This window comes from Loxodonta africana, chromosome 6 (genome assembly GCF_030014295.1).
Source record: "Loxodonta africana isolate mLoxAfr1 chromosome 6, mLoxAfr1.hap2, whole genome shotgun sequence".
Classification (NCBI taxonomy): Eukaryota; Metazoa; Chordata; class Mammalia; order Proboscidea; family Elephantidae; genus Loxodonta; species Loxodonta africana.
In genome coordinates, this window is record NC_087347.1 from 63,801,360 (window position 1) to 63,819,389 (window position 18,030).

Here is an 18,030-nt window from a genome sequence, read left to right on the forward strand (position 1 = left end):
ATAAATCTCAAGCAGAATAAATACAAAAAACACTAAAATATAACTCTTAGGTCAAGGACAAAACCATAATTACAAAACACTTGGAAGCGAATAACGATAAAGCCACCATATGTCAAAACTTATGGAATACAGCTAATTAGGACGTTTATAGCTATGAATATATTTATCAGAAAACAACAAAGACTACAAACCAATGAGTTAAATGTTCAAGCAACTACCAAAGAAAATGTATGAAATTAACTTCTAAATGTGTTTCTTAACATGGTGACATAGTTTTACAAAATGACTGATGCTTACCAACATGCCACTAAGCCTGAGTCTTGTCTGAGAAGTCAAACAATCTGGGGGAGAAAAAAACTCATGAGACAATTTTAGGTTATTAAGACTATTTTTTAAGACTATAGCTTCATTTACTTTTTCCTCAAACTACCAAGTTGACTCCAAGGCAATTAACTGGGCTTTACTGGTAAATATTGCAAAATCAATTTACCAGATAGATATGGAGGTCAATGTCTCATTCTACACACACACACACACACACGCACGTACACTGTCTCATTCTTTTATTCTCTCTCCTTAAACCTGTCGCCTTCGAGTCCGACTCACAGAGACCCTACAGAACAGAGCTGGGCTGCCCCACAGGGTTTCCAAGGAGCACAGCAACTGGTGGATTCAAACTGCTGACCTTTTGGTTAGCAGCTTGAGCTCTTAACCATTGCACCACCAGGGCTCCTCTCTCTCCTTAGTTCCACAGAATTTCTAGCAGCAGGGAAAGGGAGTAATTTTCTCTCAAGTGTCTTTTCAGGATCTTACTTTCAATTCTCTCCTATCAAGAATTCCCTTTACTCAAGAGATCTTATGATTCTGCAGAAATAAAATGTAATGGGCCTATTTGATAAAATTTATTTGATAAAATATGTAAAGGATCCTCAAAATATAATAAAATCTCAAAATAGTCTCTTCATTAATTATATGAAAGTTCTATAAATCTTTAATGCTACAATACAATGATGTAGATTTAGAGAAAAGGGAGTTTACAGCATCACAGAACCTACAGAGAGGGATAAAAGCAATTTATCTGCAGTGAAAAGTAAAACAAGATTTTTAAAATTTTGTTTAGGTGCAGGTGGACAGAAATCTGGGCATTAGGCCAAAATGAGACAACCTTTCAACGATAGGCTAAGTTAGGGTGGGTTTTTGCTTCAATGCAATACCTTCCCAACACAGATCTTATTGGATAGGGTGAGTGGTGGATTTTAGTTGTAAGGCAATGCCGTCTCAACATGGCACCATACAGGTTAATAAGTGAAGTGTGGGGAAAAGACTTATGTTGGGATTAAACATGTAAGAATGTATTAATGAATTAAGATTTTTTGTCATAGTGGGACCTATTTTTAACCAATCTCATTTGAATGGAATTTACAGTTTGAGATTTGGTATGTAGCATACTTAATTTTCAACTTCATTCACTGAGGGTTAGGTTCCTAGAAATGCGAAGTTGTCTTCTTTAAATACATAATTTTATGAGGCAAACGTATTAATTTCTCATATGAAAAGTATGAGGCAAAGTATATAATTCTGAAATTATTACTTCTGGAGAGGTTATGTCTGTCAACAATTATTTCTGCAATCTGCAAAATACATCTACAGCTACCTGAAGGTACAAGTTATTATGGATATAGTTAAGCTGATAAACTTGTTCACTGATACATTAAAAAATTAATAATTTTATAACCACTTACATGTATAAAATAATGGAAACGGTAGATACTCATTAAATAAAAAACTATAATCCTGGATATAAATTATAGTTTCAAGTAGTAAGGAATCGATTATAGAATTATTTTAAAACTATCACCTAAAACTTAAATGTCATGATCTCCTCACAACAAAATAACAAAATTACCTCCTCCTTTGGAACAAAAAGTGATCAGCCAGCCAATACCAGCAGCAAAAGCAGTTTCTATGGCATTAACAAAATTTCCTTAAAAAAAAAATAAAGCAAATTTCTTATCACCTTTTACCTGATGAGGGAAACATTGTTCAAAAGATTTTTGCCTTCTAATCTCCAACCTCTTCCCATCTACTCTGAGTAGTACTGTTTAACTTTCTAAAAATCCTCTTGAGCCTGTCAAATTCCTTCTCACTGGCTCCCATTTCTTTTATTATATAAAATTTAACTTCATTATTTCATTAAGAAAAAAACTCAAACTGGCAAATAAGGCCCCGTATGGTCTGGGCTTGGATTACCTGTACAGTATAATTCTCCCCACACCACTTTATCCCATTAGTCATCTTTTTTTAGTTTCATGGGGATGTATTGCCAGTTCCCCAAACACACAGTGATCACTTAAAACTTACTACTTATTTTCAAGACTGACTGGGTATGACCTATTTTAAAGGAAGTATTTTCTAGCCCTTCCTTCCCTCAACTGGGTTGTTCTATATCCTTTATGGTTCCCTAACTACCTAAGCTCACCTCTATCGTAACAGTTACTACATTGCATTTTAAATGTTTGCAAATGCCTCCCTCACTAAAATGTGAGATTGTTAAAGGCAGGGATTATATATTTTAACACTGCAACCCTAGCATTTTAATACAGTTTCTGAGATATAACTGGTATTCAGTGAATGAAACAAACATCCCTTTAGCTGTGAAGACTGTGGAGGTCATTTCATGGATAAAAAACTAAGAAGTTTTTGGGGATAGTCCAGAGTAATTACATTACCTAACTAAAGTCACTTGAATTAAAAGCCTAAGATTAGAACAGTTTTTAAACTTTAAAATTAAACTGGATAGGCATTAATTTACTGCCTGATATACCGACAGAAGCAATGAAACACTTGTATTATTAAAATTCAGTTGTACTTTGAAAGTTGACTTTTCCACCTAACCTGATCTCATACCTATTTTCCACATCTTGTTTCAGTTCTTGTATAAACATAATTCATTTGTTAAATGCCCACTATTTAGCACAGGTCAGAGCCAACGACACAATTCCCCTTTAAAAAGCTTGGAAAAGATATTTTAAAATATCACTATTATGATCAAAATCTTAATATCGTCAGAGGAAAACTTAAAATACCAATTTCAAATTATCCCTGAAAAGAAAGCAAATCAAGAAAATAAAATTACCTGTCCATAATTCTGTCACCGTGCTTCTAACATGCTGCATGGCAAAACTCACCAAGTCCTCCTTTGATCTGTCACCATGATACTTCACTGCAGCCTATTTTTTTTAAAACAAAGAGAAACATCTTTTACTTTTTAAAGCTCACTAAAAATAATACCAAATACCTTTGCTTCTATGTTATTTTGAATAATACAGTAAGATTTGTCTGTCAATAGTACAGTATATATCCAAGTGATACACTAAGAATCTGACTGTACAGATATCATGGGCAACATCGTAATAACACTACATACAGTAGTTTTCATTTAGTCTCATCACTGAAAAAAAAAAAGTATATCAGAGCTTTATATTCGTTGAGATAATACCTGTAACATACTTTGTAAACCCACAAGTATTCATATTGGTAAATTATGCTTTTAAAGACAGAAATTGAAGCTGGCAAATATTTAATTCTGAAATATAGCACAGTCAAAGTAAGAGCATCTAAAAGCATTCATAATATAGCCTGAAATGTTTAACTACAGAACCTTGCTGATAGCACCTAAAATAAAAATATTCTACAAGTTCACATACTGTTTTATTAGTACTTCACTTGTTATAAAGTTTCACAAATTAAAAAAATGCTAACATTATCCCTTACCATTCCAGGTCTAAAAATTAAGAGGCTGGGATAACTGTTGACTCCTTTCATTCGGCAAAGCATTCTATCATCACCACAGTTAACAGCTCCAATTCGAAGTAATCCATCCACTTCTTTAGCAAACTCTCTCCACTATGAGGAAAAAGCAACATATATTCCTCTGATAAGATCATTTTCTTTCCCTTAAACGCTTCAAACTAAACATTTTTTTTTTTTTTAATTTAATATTATGTTTTGGGTAAAGTTTACACAGGAAACTAGGTTCTCATTTAACAATTTCCATATATATTGTTCAGTGACATTGGTTCTTCACAATATATCAGCATTCTCATTATTTCAATTTTTGTTGTTCTGCTTCCATTACTCTAGCTTCTCTGTCCTCCCTAGCCTCTCATCTATTTTGAGGAGCACAGTACTCATAGGTGATTAGTATTTACTTTATAGGCCAACCTGTCACTTGGCTGAAAGGTGACCTCTGGAAGTTTTATCTCAGGGTGATAGTCTCAGGGGTTCATCTAGTCTACTGGTCAGGTAAGTCTGGCCTTTTTTAAAAAGGGATTTGAGTTTTGTTCTACATTTTCTTCCCATTCTATCAAGACAATCTATTGGGACCTTGGTTCGAACGGTAGGTAGTGGTAGTCGGGCACCACCTAGTTCTTCTGGTCTCAAGGTAGGTGCTATAGCTGTTTGTGTAGACTACTAGTTCTGTAGACTAGTTTCTTCTTTGAGTCTTTGGTTTCCTTCTTTCTCTTTCAAGTCAGACATTCTTAACATGGAAACTTTTAATCAACTAAAAACCAAACATACTTGAAAGTACTTGATAATTCTTTCTAATGGTTACATTAATAGAAAAAAAAATCTCAATATACTAAAGAAAACAAAACAAAATCAAATTTCATTTAACCCATCAACTAGAAATAATAAAAATGAAGATGTAAAAAATACGTACTGTGGGAGCTAAATCATGGCAGTGTGAACATCCTGGGGAGTAAAAATTTACAAACCACAGTTCTCCAGAATTAACAGCAGCATCTTAAATAAAGAAAACCAAAACAATTTAGAATTATTTACTAAAGGTTCCTGCATATTTTAGCTTAAAAAAAAAAGTTTTCTTTTTTGTGGGATCAGAATACGGAAAAAGTCATAAATCTTTATGCTGCCTTTATCATTTTTTATACAAAATTTTTTCTATAGAAAAAAAAAAAATTCCACTGTCAAGCAATTTTTTTTTTTGACTTTCACAAGCCCATACTTGAACACCAAGATAAATATGGCCATGAAGCTGTAAAGCAGCAGCATAAGTTAAATATGTGGCCAGTCAAATAATCCCAATAAAAAAATAGCTGCTTTAAAATCTGAGAGAATCAAGTAAGGGACTGACATGATCAAGTGTAAAGGGAGGTGTGTGGAATAAGATGGAACCTTTGCCCTTGAGTAAGACATTTACCTTGGAAGATGATGTTGTTTGAAAAGTATAAAATCAAGGTCTTTAACAAAAACATTATAGAAATGTGCTGAAATAGATTTGAAGACCACATAATGTCTGGCTAATAATTCATTATATATTATCATCTATAAGATGACCTGATTCAAGTAAATGACCTTTATTCACTTTAAAATTACAGTAAGACATCAAAACAGCAAATATCATCTGTTGGCAAAGACAAATGGTAAGAAAAGGCACAGGGGCTTTGAGCTCCTCTTTAACTTCTTGAACTTGTCTTCCACAGGATGCCTGTATAGTGCTGGTACTATTTAGAATGACCAGTACAACTGTGAGATGTTCTGTTTTGGAAATACTATCTATGACTTGTTTATGATCACTGATAAATTGATATACTACTATATTATAAAATACAAAAATAACATGTTCAATGGAAAGGGTCCAAAACATGATTTTCTGTACTAAAGTTGAACACTCTGGGTTCCACTACTCACAAAGGTGAATCACATAATTTGGATGAACTCTTCCATTGCAAGCAACTGGAAAACCAGACAAAATAAGAAACAGTGCTTTTGAAAGCATCAGAGAGTTATCAATGCAGTGAAGAACTAGGGAGTCAAGATACAGAAGGATATAGAAACAAGAAAGCCAGTGTTTGCCAATTCTAGAAGACAAAGTCAAGAGGCAGGAAGCTGAGCAGAGCTTTCTAGAGATTCATAAGGCTGCTATTGTTGTCAGTTGCCATGGAGTCAATTCTGATTCATGAGACCCCATGTGTGGAGAGCAGAACTGCTTCATAGGGTTTTCAAGGCTGTGACCTTCTGGAAGCAAACTGCCAAGCTTGTCTTCCAAGGTGCTTGGCGGGGGGTGGGGAGTGGGGGCGCGGGAAGAAGGGAGTTTCAAATCACCAATCTTCTGGCTAAAAGTCAAGCACTTAACCATGCATGCCACTTAGGGACCTCATGAGGACCAAAAATGAGTTGAGAGCATATCTAAGGAAAAAAATCTAAGGAAGGGTCCTATAAATAAAGCTGAACTGGACAGTGACCAGCCCTCTCAAGGCCTAAAGCTCAGCTTCTGAACAATTTCATTCCCCATATGGATAAAGCTGACCTGAGATTGACAGTGACCCAGCTGGAAAACATAACACCTCTCTAGAGAAGGAGAACATATAAAACCTTGAAGTAGTTTATCTGTAAGTTATACAAACAGACAAGACTACATAACCAAAAACTAATAGAAACAAATAGAGAAATGGTAACGCACAGCAGAGAGGCTAATGTGCCATTTAACTAAGTATAAACTAATGCTACTACCCACGCTTGCCATCTTTCCCTGCCTTTTTCAAGAAAACTTCAGGATACTGTTGTTTTTAATTATAGCTGTACAAAGTTTGAAAGTATAAGAATCTAATTCAATATTTATAATTTTCTAAAATGCAATGGAAAATACAGTAAAACTATATTTTTACAGTAGAGCGTTATTTTTCACACCAATCATAGGTCAAATTAAATCTGCTTCTAAAATAACCACATACTTACCCAAAATTCTGAAATTAACTTTTTTTGTAAATAAGTTTGCAGCAAGCTCACCTGGCACCTAAACCTGACCTGAAATGAGTCTATACGTTGTATTTTCCTTTCTTATTTAATATACGTACTTAAAAATGCATTTCACTGCAGAAATATTGATGTCTTTATTATAGTACGCTGCTTCAGATTCTGCTAGAAGTGTTATTTAATATACAATATATACTATACTAAAAATCAGTTGCTGTCGATTCTGACTCATGGAGACTCTATGTGTACCAGAGCAGAACTGTGCTCCATAGAGTTTTCAATGGCTGATTTTTCAGGGGTAGATTGTTTTTCTTCTGTGGCATCTCTGGGTGGACTCAAACTTCCAACATTTTTTTTTGCAGCTGAGCACACTAACCATTTGCACCACCCAAGGACTCCATTATACCATATTACCTTTCTAAAATCTAAAAAAAACTTTCTGAGTATTGAATACATTTGTTCCCAGAAGTTTTAGAAAAGAGATTGGACTTGTACTAATCTTAGAAAATCATATGCCCCAAACTTACCAAATTCTCTTCTATCCAGCGTTATGATTTCAGGATCATCATCATAAATACCTAATTTAAAAAGCACATAAAAACTTTAATATCAGTCCAAGATTCACATAAAAACAGATTGCTCACCCTTGACTCTTAATCATTCAAAAATTAGACTACTATACTAAATCTCAAACTTGAAGAATATGCAACAAATTGCTAAGAGAAAAGCCAAGGGTAAACAATACCTTTGGTGATATATTTGAAGAACAATCTAAACATATATTAGCTTCCTGATACGGACTGTCACAGGTGAAAGGGGATGGGTGGTATCATAGCATTCACCTAGTTTCATCTCCAAAGAAAATTTCTATTATATATATTTTAAACTTATTATGTTGAAATAATTATAGGCTCACAGGAAGTTGCAAAAAAAGTACAGTCTTCTGTGTACCTTTCACATAGCTTCCTCTACTGATGACGTTAGAGTAGCTGTGGTCCAATATCAAAACCAGGAAATTGACATTGGTTCCATACTGTTTACACCATAGACTTCATTTGGTTTTCAGTTTATATGGGTTTTTCCAAGTGGTATCACTTAAAAATATTTTCTATTACTAAAAATCGTACAATTCAAATATTTGCAGCAGTAGAGACAAACTTATAAATATGAAAATATGAATTTTATTTATCACAATAATTAACAACATGAGAAAATTCTTCATTATCATATAAACCATGCAAGCAACATTAATGATGGCTATATACCAGGGTCAGCAAACTTTTTCTGTAGAGGCCAGAGGGGAAATATCTGAAGCTTTGCAGGACATATGGTCTCTGTGGCAACTACTCAACTCTGCCCTTGTAGTTCAAGAGGCGTTACAGACAATACATACACAAATAAGTGCAGCTGTGTTCCAGTAAGTTTTTTTTCTTTTTTTAAATCAAAACAGGCTGGATATGACCTGTGAGATGTAGTTTGCCAACTCCTGAAATAGACTATCGCACTGTACTGACCTGAAAATACTTTGAAGAGACAGTCCTGAGAAACGAAACCTCCAGATACAAATTTTTTAAATTCAGTCAAATCTAAAACTATGCTTCAATGCTTAGCTTGCTTTTGAGGCTGATTAATAATGATTAGGAGCAACACTGCTATTGGTATGCCCCCTCCTGCCTAGACACCCACGTTTACCTCCACATTCCCTTGGTCTTTCTGTGTCCTACCTCTGCTTTTGCCTGATTTCTTTCTTATTCCTGGCACCAACTTAAACCATTACTAATAAAGATTCTGTATGAGAATAGCATTTCTACTGAAGAGATCACTGTTAAAGCTTAGAAAATGTGACTGTCTTAAAAAAAAAAAAAAGGCTTTGATATTTAACATCTAAAGCAGTTTTTTTTTAGTTGAACAGCAATCCCTATTTTAAAATTTTTAAATAAGATTATGATTGACACACCTTCATATCTATACAGATAATATCTACATACAGACTTACTTTCCTTTTGTATTCCACTCCCATGGTATATTAAAGGGAGAGTCGAGTTGATTTTATTAACTACATAAGCTAAATGGTGAAACAAAATTAACTTTTCTAAACTCACTCTGATTAAAAAATAAACAAATTTCCTAAGTAACAATCATATCATCTTACCAAAATCGTAACGATAATAGTTCCAGCTTTCATACTGGCCTCCTTGTTGATTATCTGCAAGTCCTTTTTCTCCATATTTGTCATATTTTTTCCGTAAATCTTCATCTTTGAGTACTTCATATGCTCTATTTATTTTTAAAAAATCACCATGTGCACTTGGATTATTCTATTAAAAAAAAAAATTATAACAGTTGTTTCAAATACACAACCCAAGTCTCTTCAGAACCTAAATGTATATTTAATTAAATTCTGAGATTTCTGGAAACTAGATACCAGGTAAGGTCCCTAGGCATGACAAATGGTTTGTGTTCAACTGCTAACCTAAAGGTTGGTAGTTTGAACTCACCTACTTGTGCCAAGGAAAAAAGGCCTGGTGATCTGCTGCCATAAAGATTACACCCAAAAAAGCCCTAGGGAGCAATTCTACTCTGTAGCACACGGGGTTGCCATGAGCAAGACTTGATGATGACAACAGGTAGATACCAAATAGGAGGAACAGAACAATATAAAATGGATCATCATGCATTAAAATAAGAAGAACTATTTTCAAAGAAACTACAGTTTTCAAAAGAAAAAGAAAGTAACAGGAAAATAAGAACTGACTCTTCAAAAGGTTGATAGATATGATCATACAATTAAGTCATTCCAAGAGATGTATCTGAGAAAAAACTGGTTAATAAAAACTTTTAAATCCTTAGTTTTGTAAATGTTGTTTCTTTACTCCTAAGACATTTTCAAAGAAACAGATTTGTAGGCTCTTTTTCTATTTGAGGCAAAATCAAAGTGTTAACTAAGTAAAGGTATGTGCCCCACTCCATCAAATAATTAAATAAGAACTAACATCACAGGAACAATTCAAAACTAGTTGGAAATGTTCATTTGTTACGTGAAATGAGTCTATATCCACTTGAAAGCAGTGGGTTTTTTTAAATTGGTTTCTTGAAAGATGCTTTCATTTAAATAATACTCAGATAAGGAAAGGAGCTCTGGTGGCACAGTGGTTAAGTGCTCAGCTGCTAACTGAAAGGCTAGCGGTTTGTACAAGATGCTCCATGGAAGAAAGACCTGCCAGTCTGCTTCTGTCAAGATTCGCAGCCTTGGAAATCCTATGAGGCAGTTTTATTCTGTCCTGTCCTATAGGGTTGCTACGACTCAGAATCAACTTGACGGCAACAGGTTCGGTTCTTTGGTTTATACGGTGGTTATGAGTCGGAATCAACCCAATAGCAATGGGCTTGGGCTTGGATAAGGAAGGTCTTAGGGTTTTCATATGGCAACTTAAAAGAAAAATCACATTCTGAAATTTTAAAGAAAATCTGGAAAAAATGAAACCCTAAATATAACACTGTAGGTCTGAGGGAAAGTTACCAGCTAGCAAAGCTTTTAAAGAAAAATTGTTTCTGTTGCTCAGCTTTATGGAATCAAATAAAAGAATCCTATTTAAACAATCCTAACTAGAAAATAAAAACTTTAACACAACCATGTCTTCCTCCTTGCTAATGATGAACATCAAAACTCATTAAGAAAAAACTAATAAATTATAAAAATACCATAAAAATGAAAACAAATTCACTTTTGAAAGATTAGAGTATTGAATACATATTTACAACTCACTATATCTTGGCTACACTCAAGTTTTAGTTTGTAATACTTTCTAACTCTGGTCTGTGGACTCGTGCATGGGAGAAAACAGCAAAAATACAAGCATGCTAGTATTAGCCATCACTGCCATTTTAGCAAGGCATATCCTCTAAGTTCTAAAAGAAAATTTTTCTATTACTGCTCTAGGATGCTTGATCTTAATCTACTTGTAACTACTAAGTAAACTACGTCAACTGCTTCACAGACATTACTGTTTCTGTTTTGGGATTATTACCCTTAATAGAACTTTTGGCAATGAGCTTACGAATTAAGAGAGAATTGTATTTTTGGTACTGACATTCCTTCACATTGTTCTAAACCAGAACTTTGTGCTCTTTCTGTTTTTTAGCATAGCAGTTGAATTATGATTTTCACTTGTGATTGTTCTTAAGGATTTTGAATCACTAATTAAAAAAAATTTAAATACACATCAAAACTTGCTAAAATACATTAATCAGATATGCTTAAAAAAGAAATTGTTACCTACCGGGTTTTTATCAGGATGTAACTTTAATGCCAACTTTTTGAAAGCTTGTCTTATTTCTCTACTGCTTGCAGTTTTGGATACTCCTAGTAAACTGTAAAAATCTTGATCTGTGCCCACTAAAATGGCCATGTACACTATTAAAAAACAGAGAACGATCTTTTTCAAGTCTCCGACACAGTCACCTTTATTTAACCAGACACCCATTCTTCTTCTTATACAAGTTCTGATTTAAGTGAATATTAAGACACACTGCTGGTTCCAGTTGACAGAGTATGCAAGTTTGAGCACTTCTGTTCTCATTACTCCAAGGGTGAATCAAACATCACAAAACTGTCTCCAAAAACATTAATCTAAAGAGAGGAAACCAGACAATTAAAATACATTTCAAACAAAACAGCAAAAACACAATTTGTTTATCAAACAACGTGGTCAGTAAAACACTCTCCATGAAATGTCAAGTCAGGGTGTCTCAGGCTCTATGCCTCACTGCTTCCAGGCAGCTAGATTTGTGAAAGCACCCAAGATAGCAGAAAAAGGTAGTGAGTGGTTGTAGCTAGCCAGAACATTTAAAATAAAAACAAAACTTATACAACCAGAAAAAGCCCCTGATCAACACCGGAACACAAGGGCTTCCTTCCTTCTACTCAGCTTAAGGGTAGTCCTTTGGTATAATATCCTTCCTTTTGGGCTATTTCTTTACCCCTTTAAGGCTGTCCAGTTTTCATTTTAATCAGTTTTACTTGTAGGAAACGTCCTTTTGGGGTATCAAGAGGCAGCACAGAGTGTAAGATTTTCCAAAGGGCTGTACTTTTCATGTAACCCTTCCAAAAACGGCACTGAATTATAAGAAAATAACTTACATGGAAGGCCATTTTCTTTTTTTCTCGGAAAGTGTAACTAGAGAGCATTTTATTAAAACGATAGAGTAAGAACTGCATGTTAACAGTGCAATTTTATTGCAAAGTTTGTCAGGTATTAATAGAAACAGGAAAACAGAAACAGGAGAAGAGAGTCAGACAGGCTCACCTATGTAAAAAGAATCTCCATCATATCACATTTAAACTTGTATACCTTGGTTCTAAAAATCTTAGCGCTTTGAAAAATCTCATCTTCCTACTACCCTCAGTTTCTCCTTTCCTCTAGTGTACAACTTTAATCCTAAAATTTTTCTCCTTACCTGGGAAAGGTCTTCAGCTCATTCTAATCCTTTCATTTGAGCCCCCAAACACATACCTTTTTTAAGATATACTGACAGAAATTAATAAATATCGAGACTCAAAAACAATAAGGAGAAACAAAAATTCTCAATCACCATTTTGGAATAACTTATGTTCCTTGCCTAGGGATTGCTCTCAGTCAGCGGGGGTGTGGAGGGACAACCCCGTGCAGAACTGCGGGACAGGTGGAAACCGCAGGTAAATGCAGTGTGAATGCCCTCACGCTGCCACCACTCCTGGACGGGATGCGGAGAGAAGGAAAAGAGATGAGGAACGAAACTTTCAAATGTTGCTGTTGTCTGCGGTCTCAGGTCGGATTAAGGAAGGGAGCTTGAGTAAGTGAGGTTAAAGTGAGAAATCGGAGCAAAAAACAGGGAACCGCTGGGCAGAGAAAGGGTGGTGTAGACAATTTGGAGAAGTAAGATGCGGAGCGAGAACAAAATTAAGTGGCCGCAGGAGGTGAGAAGGGCTGGAGGTTCAGGCGCAAGCATTTATTTCGCCCCTCCTTTGCCAGAGGGCCGAGGATGCCGCTGGTTCCGCCAGAGCCCCGGCTGCCCACCCATGCCCACCTTGGTGTTGCAGGGTCGCCTCCTGCAGCTACTCCCCCATCCTCAATCCAAGGCGGTGGGCCCTGCCCGGCCGAGCCCAGGTACTGCGTGCGGGAGAGAAGCACGTACTCTCGGCCGGTGGGCCGCTGCGCTCGGGATGTGGGAGGACAAGCCGCACAGGCAGCGCAGCGACGAGCGTACGGCGAGGTCCCGCTGGCTCCTAGCGCGCCGGTCTGCACAGCGGGGCCGGGGCGGGGCCGGGGCGGGGCCTGGTGCGGGGCATTGTGGGAAAGGCGTGCCGGACTCGGGTTGGGAGGATCGGCCCTCGGCCTGGTGGACGCAGTGGCGGCGGGGAGGGGAGTGTAGGGTTAGGTTGACGTGGCCGTCTGCGCGGGAGCCAGCAAGTGTAGGGTTAGGTTGACGTGGCCGTCTGCGCGGGATCCGGCACTGGCTCCGGGTCCGGCTCCGACCCGGACCTGGGTCGCTGTAACTGCGGAGCCCGCGCCCTGCTCCTTTGCGGCCGGCGCCACAGGAGGGATGGAGAGCTGTGAAGCCCGCCCCTTCCTAGTCTTGTTGCCATGGTGACGGGAAACCCGGACGACGGGTTTTGGCAAACGAGTTCCCGGCGACCCTGTTCTTAAAGGCAAAACGGGTTACAACTCTATAGAGGATTTGCCTAGTTGATTGGTGTGGGAGGCTGCAAGGAGAAATTTTGCGGAAAAGGGGAAGCTTGACTGAAGTGGCCTTGATTGCACGGTCAACTTAGAGGACTGCAAAAGCAGTAGGAACCTTTGGAGAAATTAAAATATTTACCAGTGCGTGCGACTCGATGGCAGCAGGTTTGGTGTATCAACAAGGAGCTCTGGTGGCCCAGTGGTTAAAGAATTGGCTGCTAACATAAAGGTCGGTGGTTCCAAACCACCAGCCCCTCGGCGGGAGAAAGATGTGGCAGTATGCTTCCCTAAGGAAACCCTATGGGGTGGAGCCCTGGTGGCATAGTGTCTAAGGTCTTGGCTGCTAACCAAAAGATCAGCAGTTCATGGGGCAGTTCTATGCTATCCTATAGGGCCGCTGAGCCTGAATTGACTCAATGGCAATGGGTTTGGTTTTAGTTTGGTGTATCAACAGACATTTATTGAGCATCCTTGAGTATTTCCTGGCTTCCCTGAAATGCAAAGTAGAAACTGGGGACTTACCCAAACTCTTCTCACTTCCTCACCTTTACATCTCAAAGATACGGTACAGAGCTGCAGCAATATAACTAGAGCAATTGAAGTAGCTACATTTGCAGTCACCAAAAGAGAACAAATCATGATGAAGAGAATGCCTGCTTATATACCAATCCAGGGGTGGATTACCCAATAAGCAAGGTACATACAGGGATTACTTGTGTTTATTTACTAATCTGTGATATGGTGAAAAACAGATGAAATTGTGCACTACAGATTAGTAAGTAAACTCAAATCAGCCCACGCATACCTCGCTTACTGGTTAACGCGCCCCAGCACCAATCCTAACATAAAATAAATTACAGTTGGTAACATCTTCATGGATAGTGGAGCCCTGGTGGTGCAGTGGTTAAGAGCTTGGCTGCTAACCAACAGGTCGACAGTTAGAATCCACCAGCTGCTCCTTAGAAACCCTATAGAGCAGTTCGACTCTGTCCTGTAGGTTGCTGGGAGTCGGACTGGACTCGTGGGCAACGGGTTTGTTTCCCCCCACAATGGGTAGTAAACGTCAGTTTATGAGAAACTGATGACTATATAGGATCCATGGCTAAACTAATATATAGCAGGAGAGAAGATGAAGTAGCAAGAAGAAAGGCAGAAATGTTAGAAGCAGCCTGACGTAATTGTGGTTAATATGTGCCAGCAACTGGTCTAAGCACACTTTTTGCATGTATAAACTGAATCCTCCAAATAGTCTTTTGAAGTAGTGGTATTATTATACCCATTTCACAGTTGAGGAAACTGAGGCACTGTATGTGACAGATCTGGAATTCACACCTAGGCAGCCTGGCTCCAGAGTTTGATGTTATTGTGGACCCACAGAATCCTTTAGAGTGAAGTGAAAAGAAAGAGAATAAAATAGAAAATTTAGCAGGGGCTGGATTATAGATAGTTTTTATACCATGATAAAGACATGCAGTTTATCTTTTAGGTGATGGGGAAGCTATTTAAACCTTTAAGTAAGGGACTGAGATGATCAGATTTATTTTATTCTGGCACTCTCTGGAGAGAGAATTCAAAGGGGACAAGATTGGAGAAAGGGAGAGCAGTTAGAAGACTGTTAAGTAGAGTAAAATTGGCAAGAAATAGTGATTGGTTGGATACGAAAGAAAGGAGAGGAAGGATTTAAGCTTAACTTCTGGTTTGGGTGACTTAGTACCACCCACTGAATGAGGACTTGTTTAGGGAAAAGTTGAAGAGTGGTGATTTGAACATAAGGTCAAGGTCCCTAAATTATGTCCAAATGTGTGTTCCATAAACCTCATGGGAGATATCTAAACTGGAGAAAAAATTAGGGGATCGTCAGCTAATCCGTGAATAGTTGAACCCTTGAGAATGAATGAGATCTGAGAAAGTAAGCAAAATAAGAGCTGTGGACCAAGTATAGAGGTCCTGGGGTGTTTGAACAGTTTGCACTTAGCTGCTAACTGGAAGGTTGGAGGTTAGAACTCACCCAGGGCATGGGAGAAAGGCCTGACGATCTGTTTCCATAAAGATTCCAGCCAAGACAACCCTTGGCTAGGGACTCAGTTTTACTGTGTAACACATGGGGTCACCATAAGCTGGAATCCACTTGATCGCATTGAGTTTGGGTTGCTTTGTTTTGTTTTGGACCAAGCATAAAATCGTGGGGATTTCTCCTGTCAAGAATGTAAGCTCCATGAAGACATAGATTTTTGTTTCAGTTACTATTGTCTCCCCAGCTATGCCTAGCACACGGTTGTTATTAAATATATTTTTAGCTAATCTAGTTATTTTACCTTTCTGTATAAATTCAAAGAATTAACTTGTATCTATGTAAACAAACAAACCTTGCTGGGAATTTGATGGTGTTACTGAGAGCCCCTTCCTTGGTTGAACCCAACCAGATTCATGCCACCCAATAAGACTATTGAGGCAGCCTGGAATTACACAAGCAAATTTATTTTGCTAGCAGCTAGCAAAAGGAGACAGTAAGGGCTAAAACCTTCAGAAAGACTGTCTCACTGATTTGCCTATGAACCAAGTATTTAAGTGTTTCAACAAGAAGGGGAGGAGAGGTTTTGATGCTTATTTATGAGGTTCTGGGGCGGGGAAGAGTGGAGATCTCTGAGATGGGGTAGGGTTATGCAAATGCAGGTGTGCATGTAGGATTTCTTCAAGATGGAAGTCCTTTGGTTCCCCTTGACAAAACTCATGGGATGTGACATTGGCACACTGGTTCCCTTTGTTACATCACCCCTTTGGTGGTCTCGGGAAGGACAAACAGTGGTCGCTTTTACTTCTTTTGCACATGTTCTGTACCTGTGGAGTCCTGCAAGAACTATATTAAGTTTATTTGCAACATCTTGGAACATTTCAGTTCACACTACCCCTCAACTGGAATAGTTTGCCCCACAGGCCCTGTGTGTTCTATTCTACTCTCCAGGAGGTGGGTTATACCAGGCTGTTTATTCCACTCTCTGTCCTGCTTGCCTTTTTCCCGGCCCCTATGTCTGGGGTGGGTGCTAGGGGGGAGGGCCCAACCAGCCCTGCTCCAGCCTAGTCCTGTCTCACTGTCTCAGTAGGAATTGTGTTAAAACTATATATAATTTCATGGAGAATTGACATGTTTACTATGGTGAGTCTTCTAGTCCGTGAACATTGTACCTCTCCGTTTATTTAGATTTTTCTTTGATTTATTTGATCAGTGTTCTGTAGTTGTTAGCATATGAGTCTGGTACAGCTTTTGTTAGATTTATACCTACATTTTTTTTGAATAGTTGTAAATAGTATTGTGGAGCCCTGGTGGCACAGTGGTTAAGAGCTTGGCTGATAACCAAAAGGTCAGCAGTTCAAATCCACCAGCTGCTCCTTGGAAACCCTGTGGGGCAGCTCAGCTCTGTTTTGTAGGGTCACTATGAGTTGGAGTCAACTTGATAGCAAAGGTTTTGGTTTAAAATAGTATTGTATTTTTAATTTCAGTTTCTGCATGTTCATTGCTAGTATATAGAAATACAATTGCTTTTTATATGTTGATTGTGTATCTTGTAACCTTGCTGAACTCATTGATAGTTCTAGGAGTGTTTTTATAGATCCCTCGAGTTTTTCTACATAGACTACCAAGTCATCTGTAAATAGAGTTTTATTTCTTCCCTTTCTGATCTGTATGCCATTTATTTCCGTTTCTTACTTTATTGCACTAGTTACAACTTTAAATACTGTTTATTTTTGAGTGAGCTTTACTAGTTTGTGTCTTTAAAGAAATTTGTTCATTTCTTCTAAATTTTTAAATCAACTGACATTGTTCATAATATTTTCTTACTATTCTTTTTAGTAACTGTAAAATCTGTAAGATGTCACCTTTCTCATTCCTGATACTGCTAATCTGTGTTTTTTCTCCTTTTTTCCCAGTTGGTGTGCTTAGGGGTTTATCAATCTTACTCATGTTCTTAAAACACATTTTTTGTTTCGTTGATATTTCTCCATTGGTTTTCAGTTTTCTATTTCATTAATGTCCTTTCTGATCTTTACAATTTCATTATATTTTACTTATTTTGGGTTTAATTTGCCCTTCTTTTTGTCACTTATTAAGGTGGAGGCTGAGGTAATTGATTTGAGACCTTTTTTTTTCTCATATAGGCATTTTGTGCTATAAATTCCCCCCAAGTACGGCGTTAGCAACATCCCCCAAATTTTAATATGTGTTTCATTTTTCTTCAGTCCGAAATACTTTCTAATTTTCCTTTGGATTATTTTTTTGACTAATGAATTATTTAGAAGTGTGTTATTCAGTTTCTAAATATGTGGGGATTTTCTATAGGTCTTTTTGTTATTGGTTTCTGATTAATTCCATTGCGGTCATAGAATATACTTAATATGACTTCAATCCTTTTTAACATATTGAGACCTGTGTTATGGCCTAGAGTATCATCTGTCTTGGTCAATATTCCATTTGCCCTTGAATAGAACATGTATTCTGTTGCTGTAGGTTGGAGAATCTATAAATGTTGATTAGGTC

General features: G+C 37.4%; 1 protein-coding gene across 4 annotated transcripts in view; it reads right to left on the reverse strand.

The window, feature by feature from the left end:
• Nucleotides 1-13,056, reverse strand: part of DNAJC10 (DnaJ heat shock protein family (Hsp40) member C10) — a 56,532-nt gene extending 43,476 nt beyond the window's left edge. For 2 of the 4 annotated variants that reach the window (XR_010322273.1, XM_003405964.4), the window contains exons 1-9: nt 12,844-13,055; nt 11,058-11,407; nt 8,930-9,095; nt 7,305-7,355; nt 4,724-4,806; nt 3,775-3,906; nt 3,137-3,230; nt 1,907-1,984; nt 298-341 (exon numbers count right to left, since the gene is read on the reverse strand). Coding sequence is in view for 3 of the 4 variants with exons in the window: in XM_003405964.4 (XP_003406012.1) it covers nt 298-341; nt 1,907-1,984; nt 3,137-3,230; nt 3,775-3,906; nt 4,724-4,806; nt 7,305-7,355; nt 8,930-9,095; nt 11,058-11,261 (852 nt within the window). In the remaining variant the exon portion in view is untranslated. Of the gene's footprint in view, nt 1-297; nt 342-1,906; nt 1,985-3,136; nt 3,231-3,774; nt 3,907-4,723; nt 4,807-7,304; nt 7,356-8,929; nt 9,096-11,057; nt 11,408-12,843 lie in introns of all 4 variants that reach the window. The other 2 variants (XM_064286923.1, XM_064286922.1) reach the window with 2 other exon arrangements.
• Nucleotides 13,057-18,030: the final 4,974 nt, after the last annotated feature.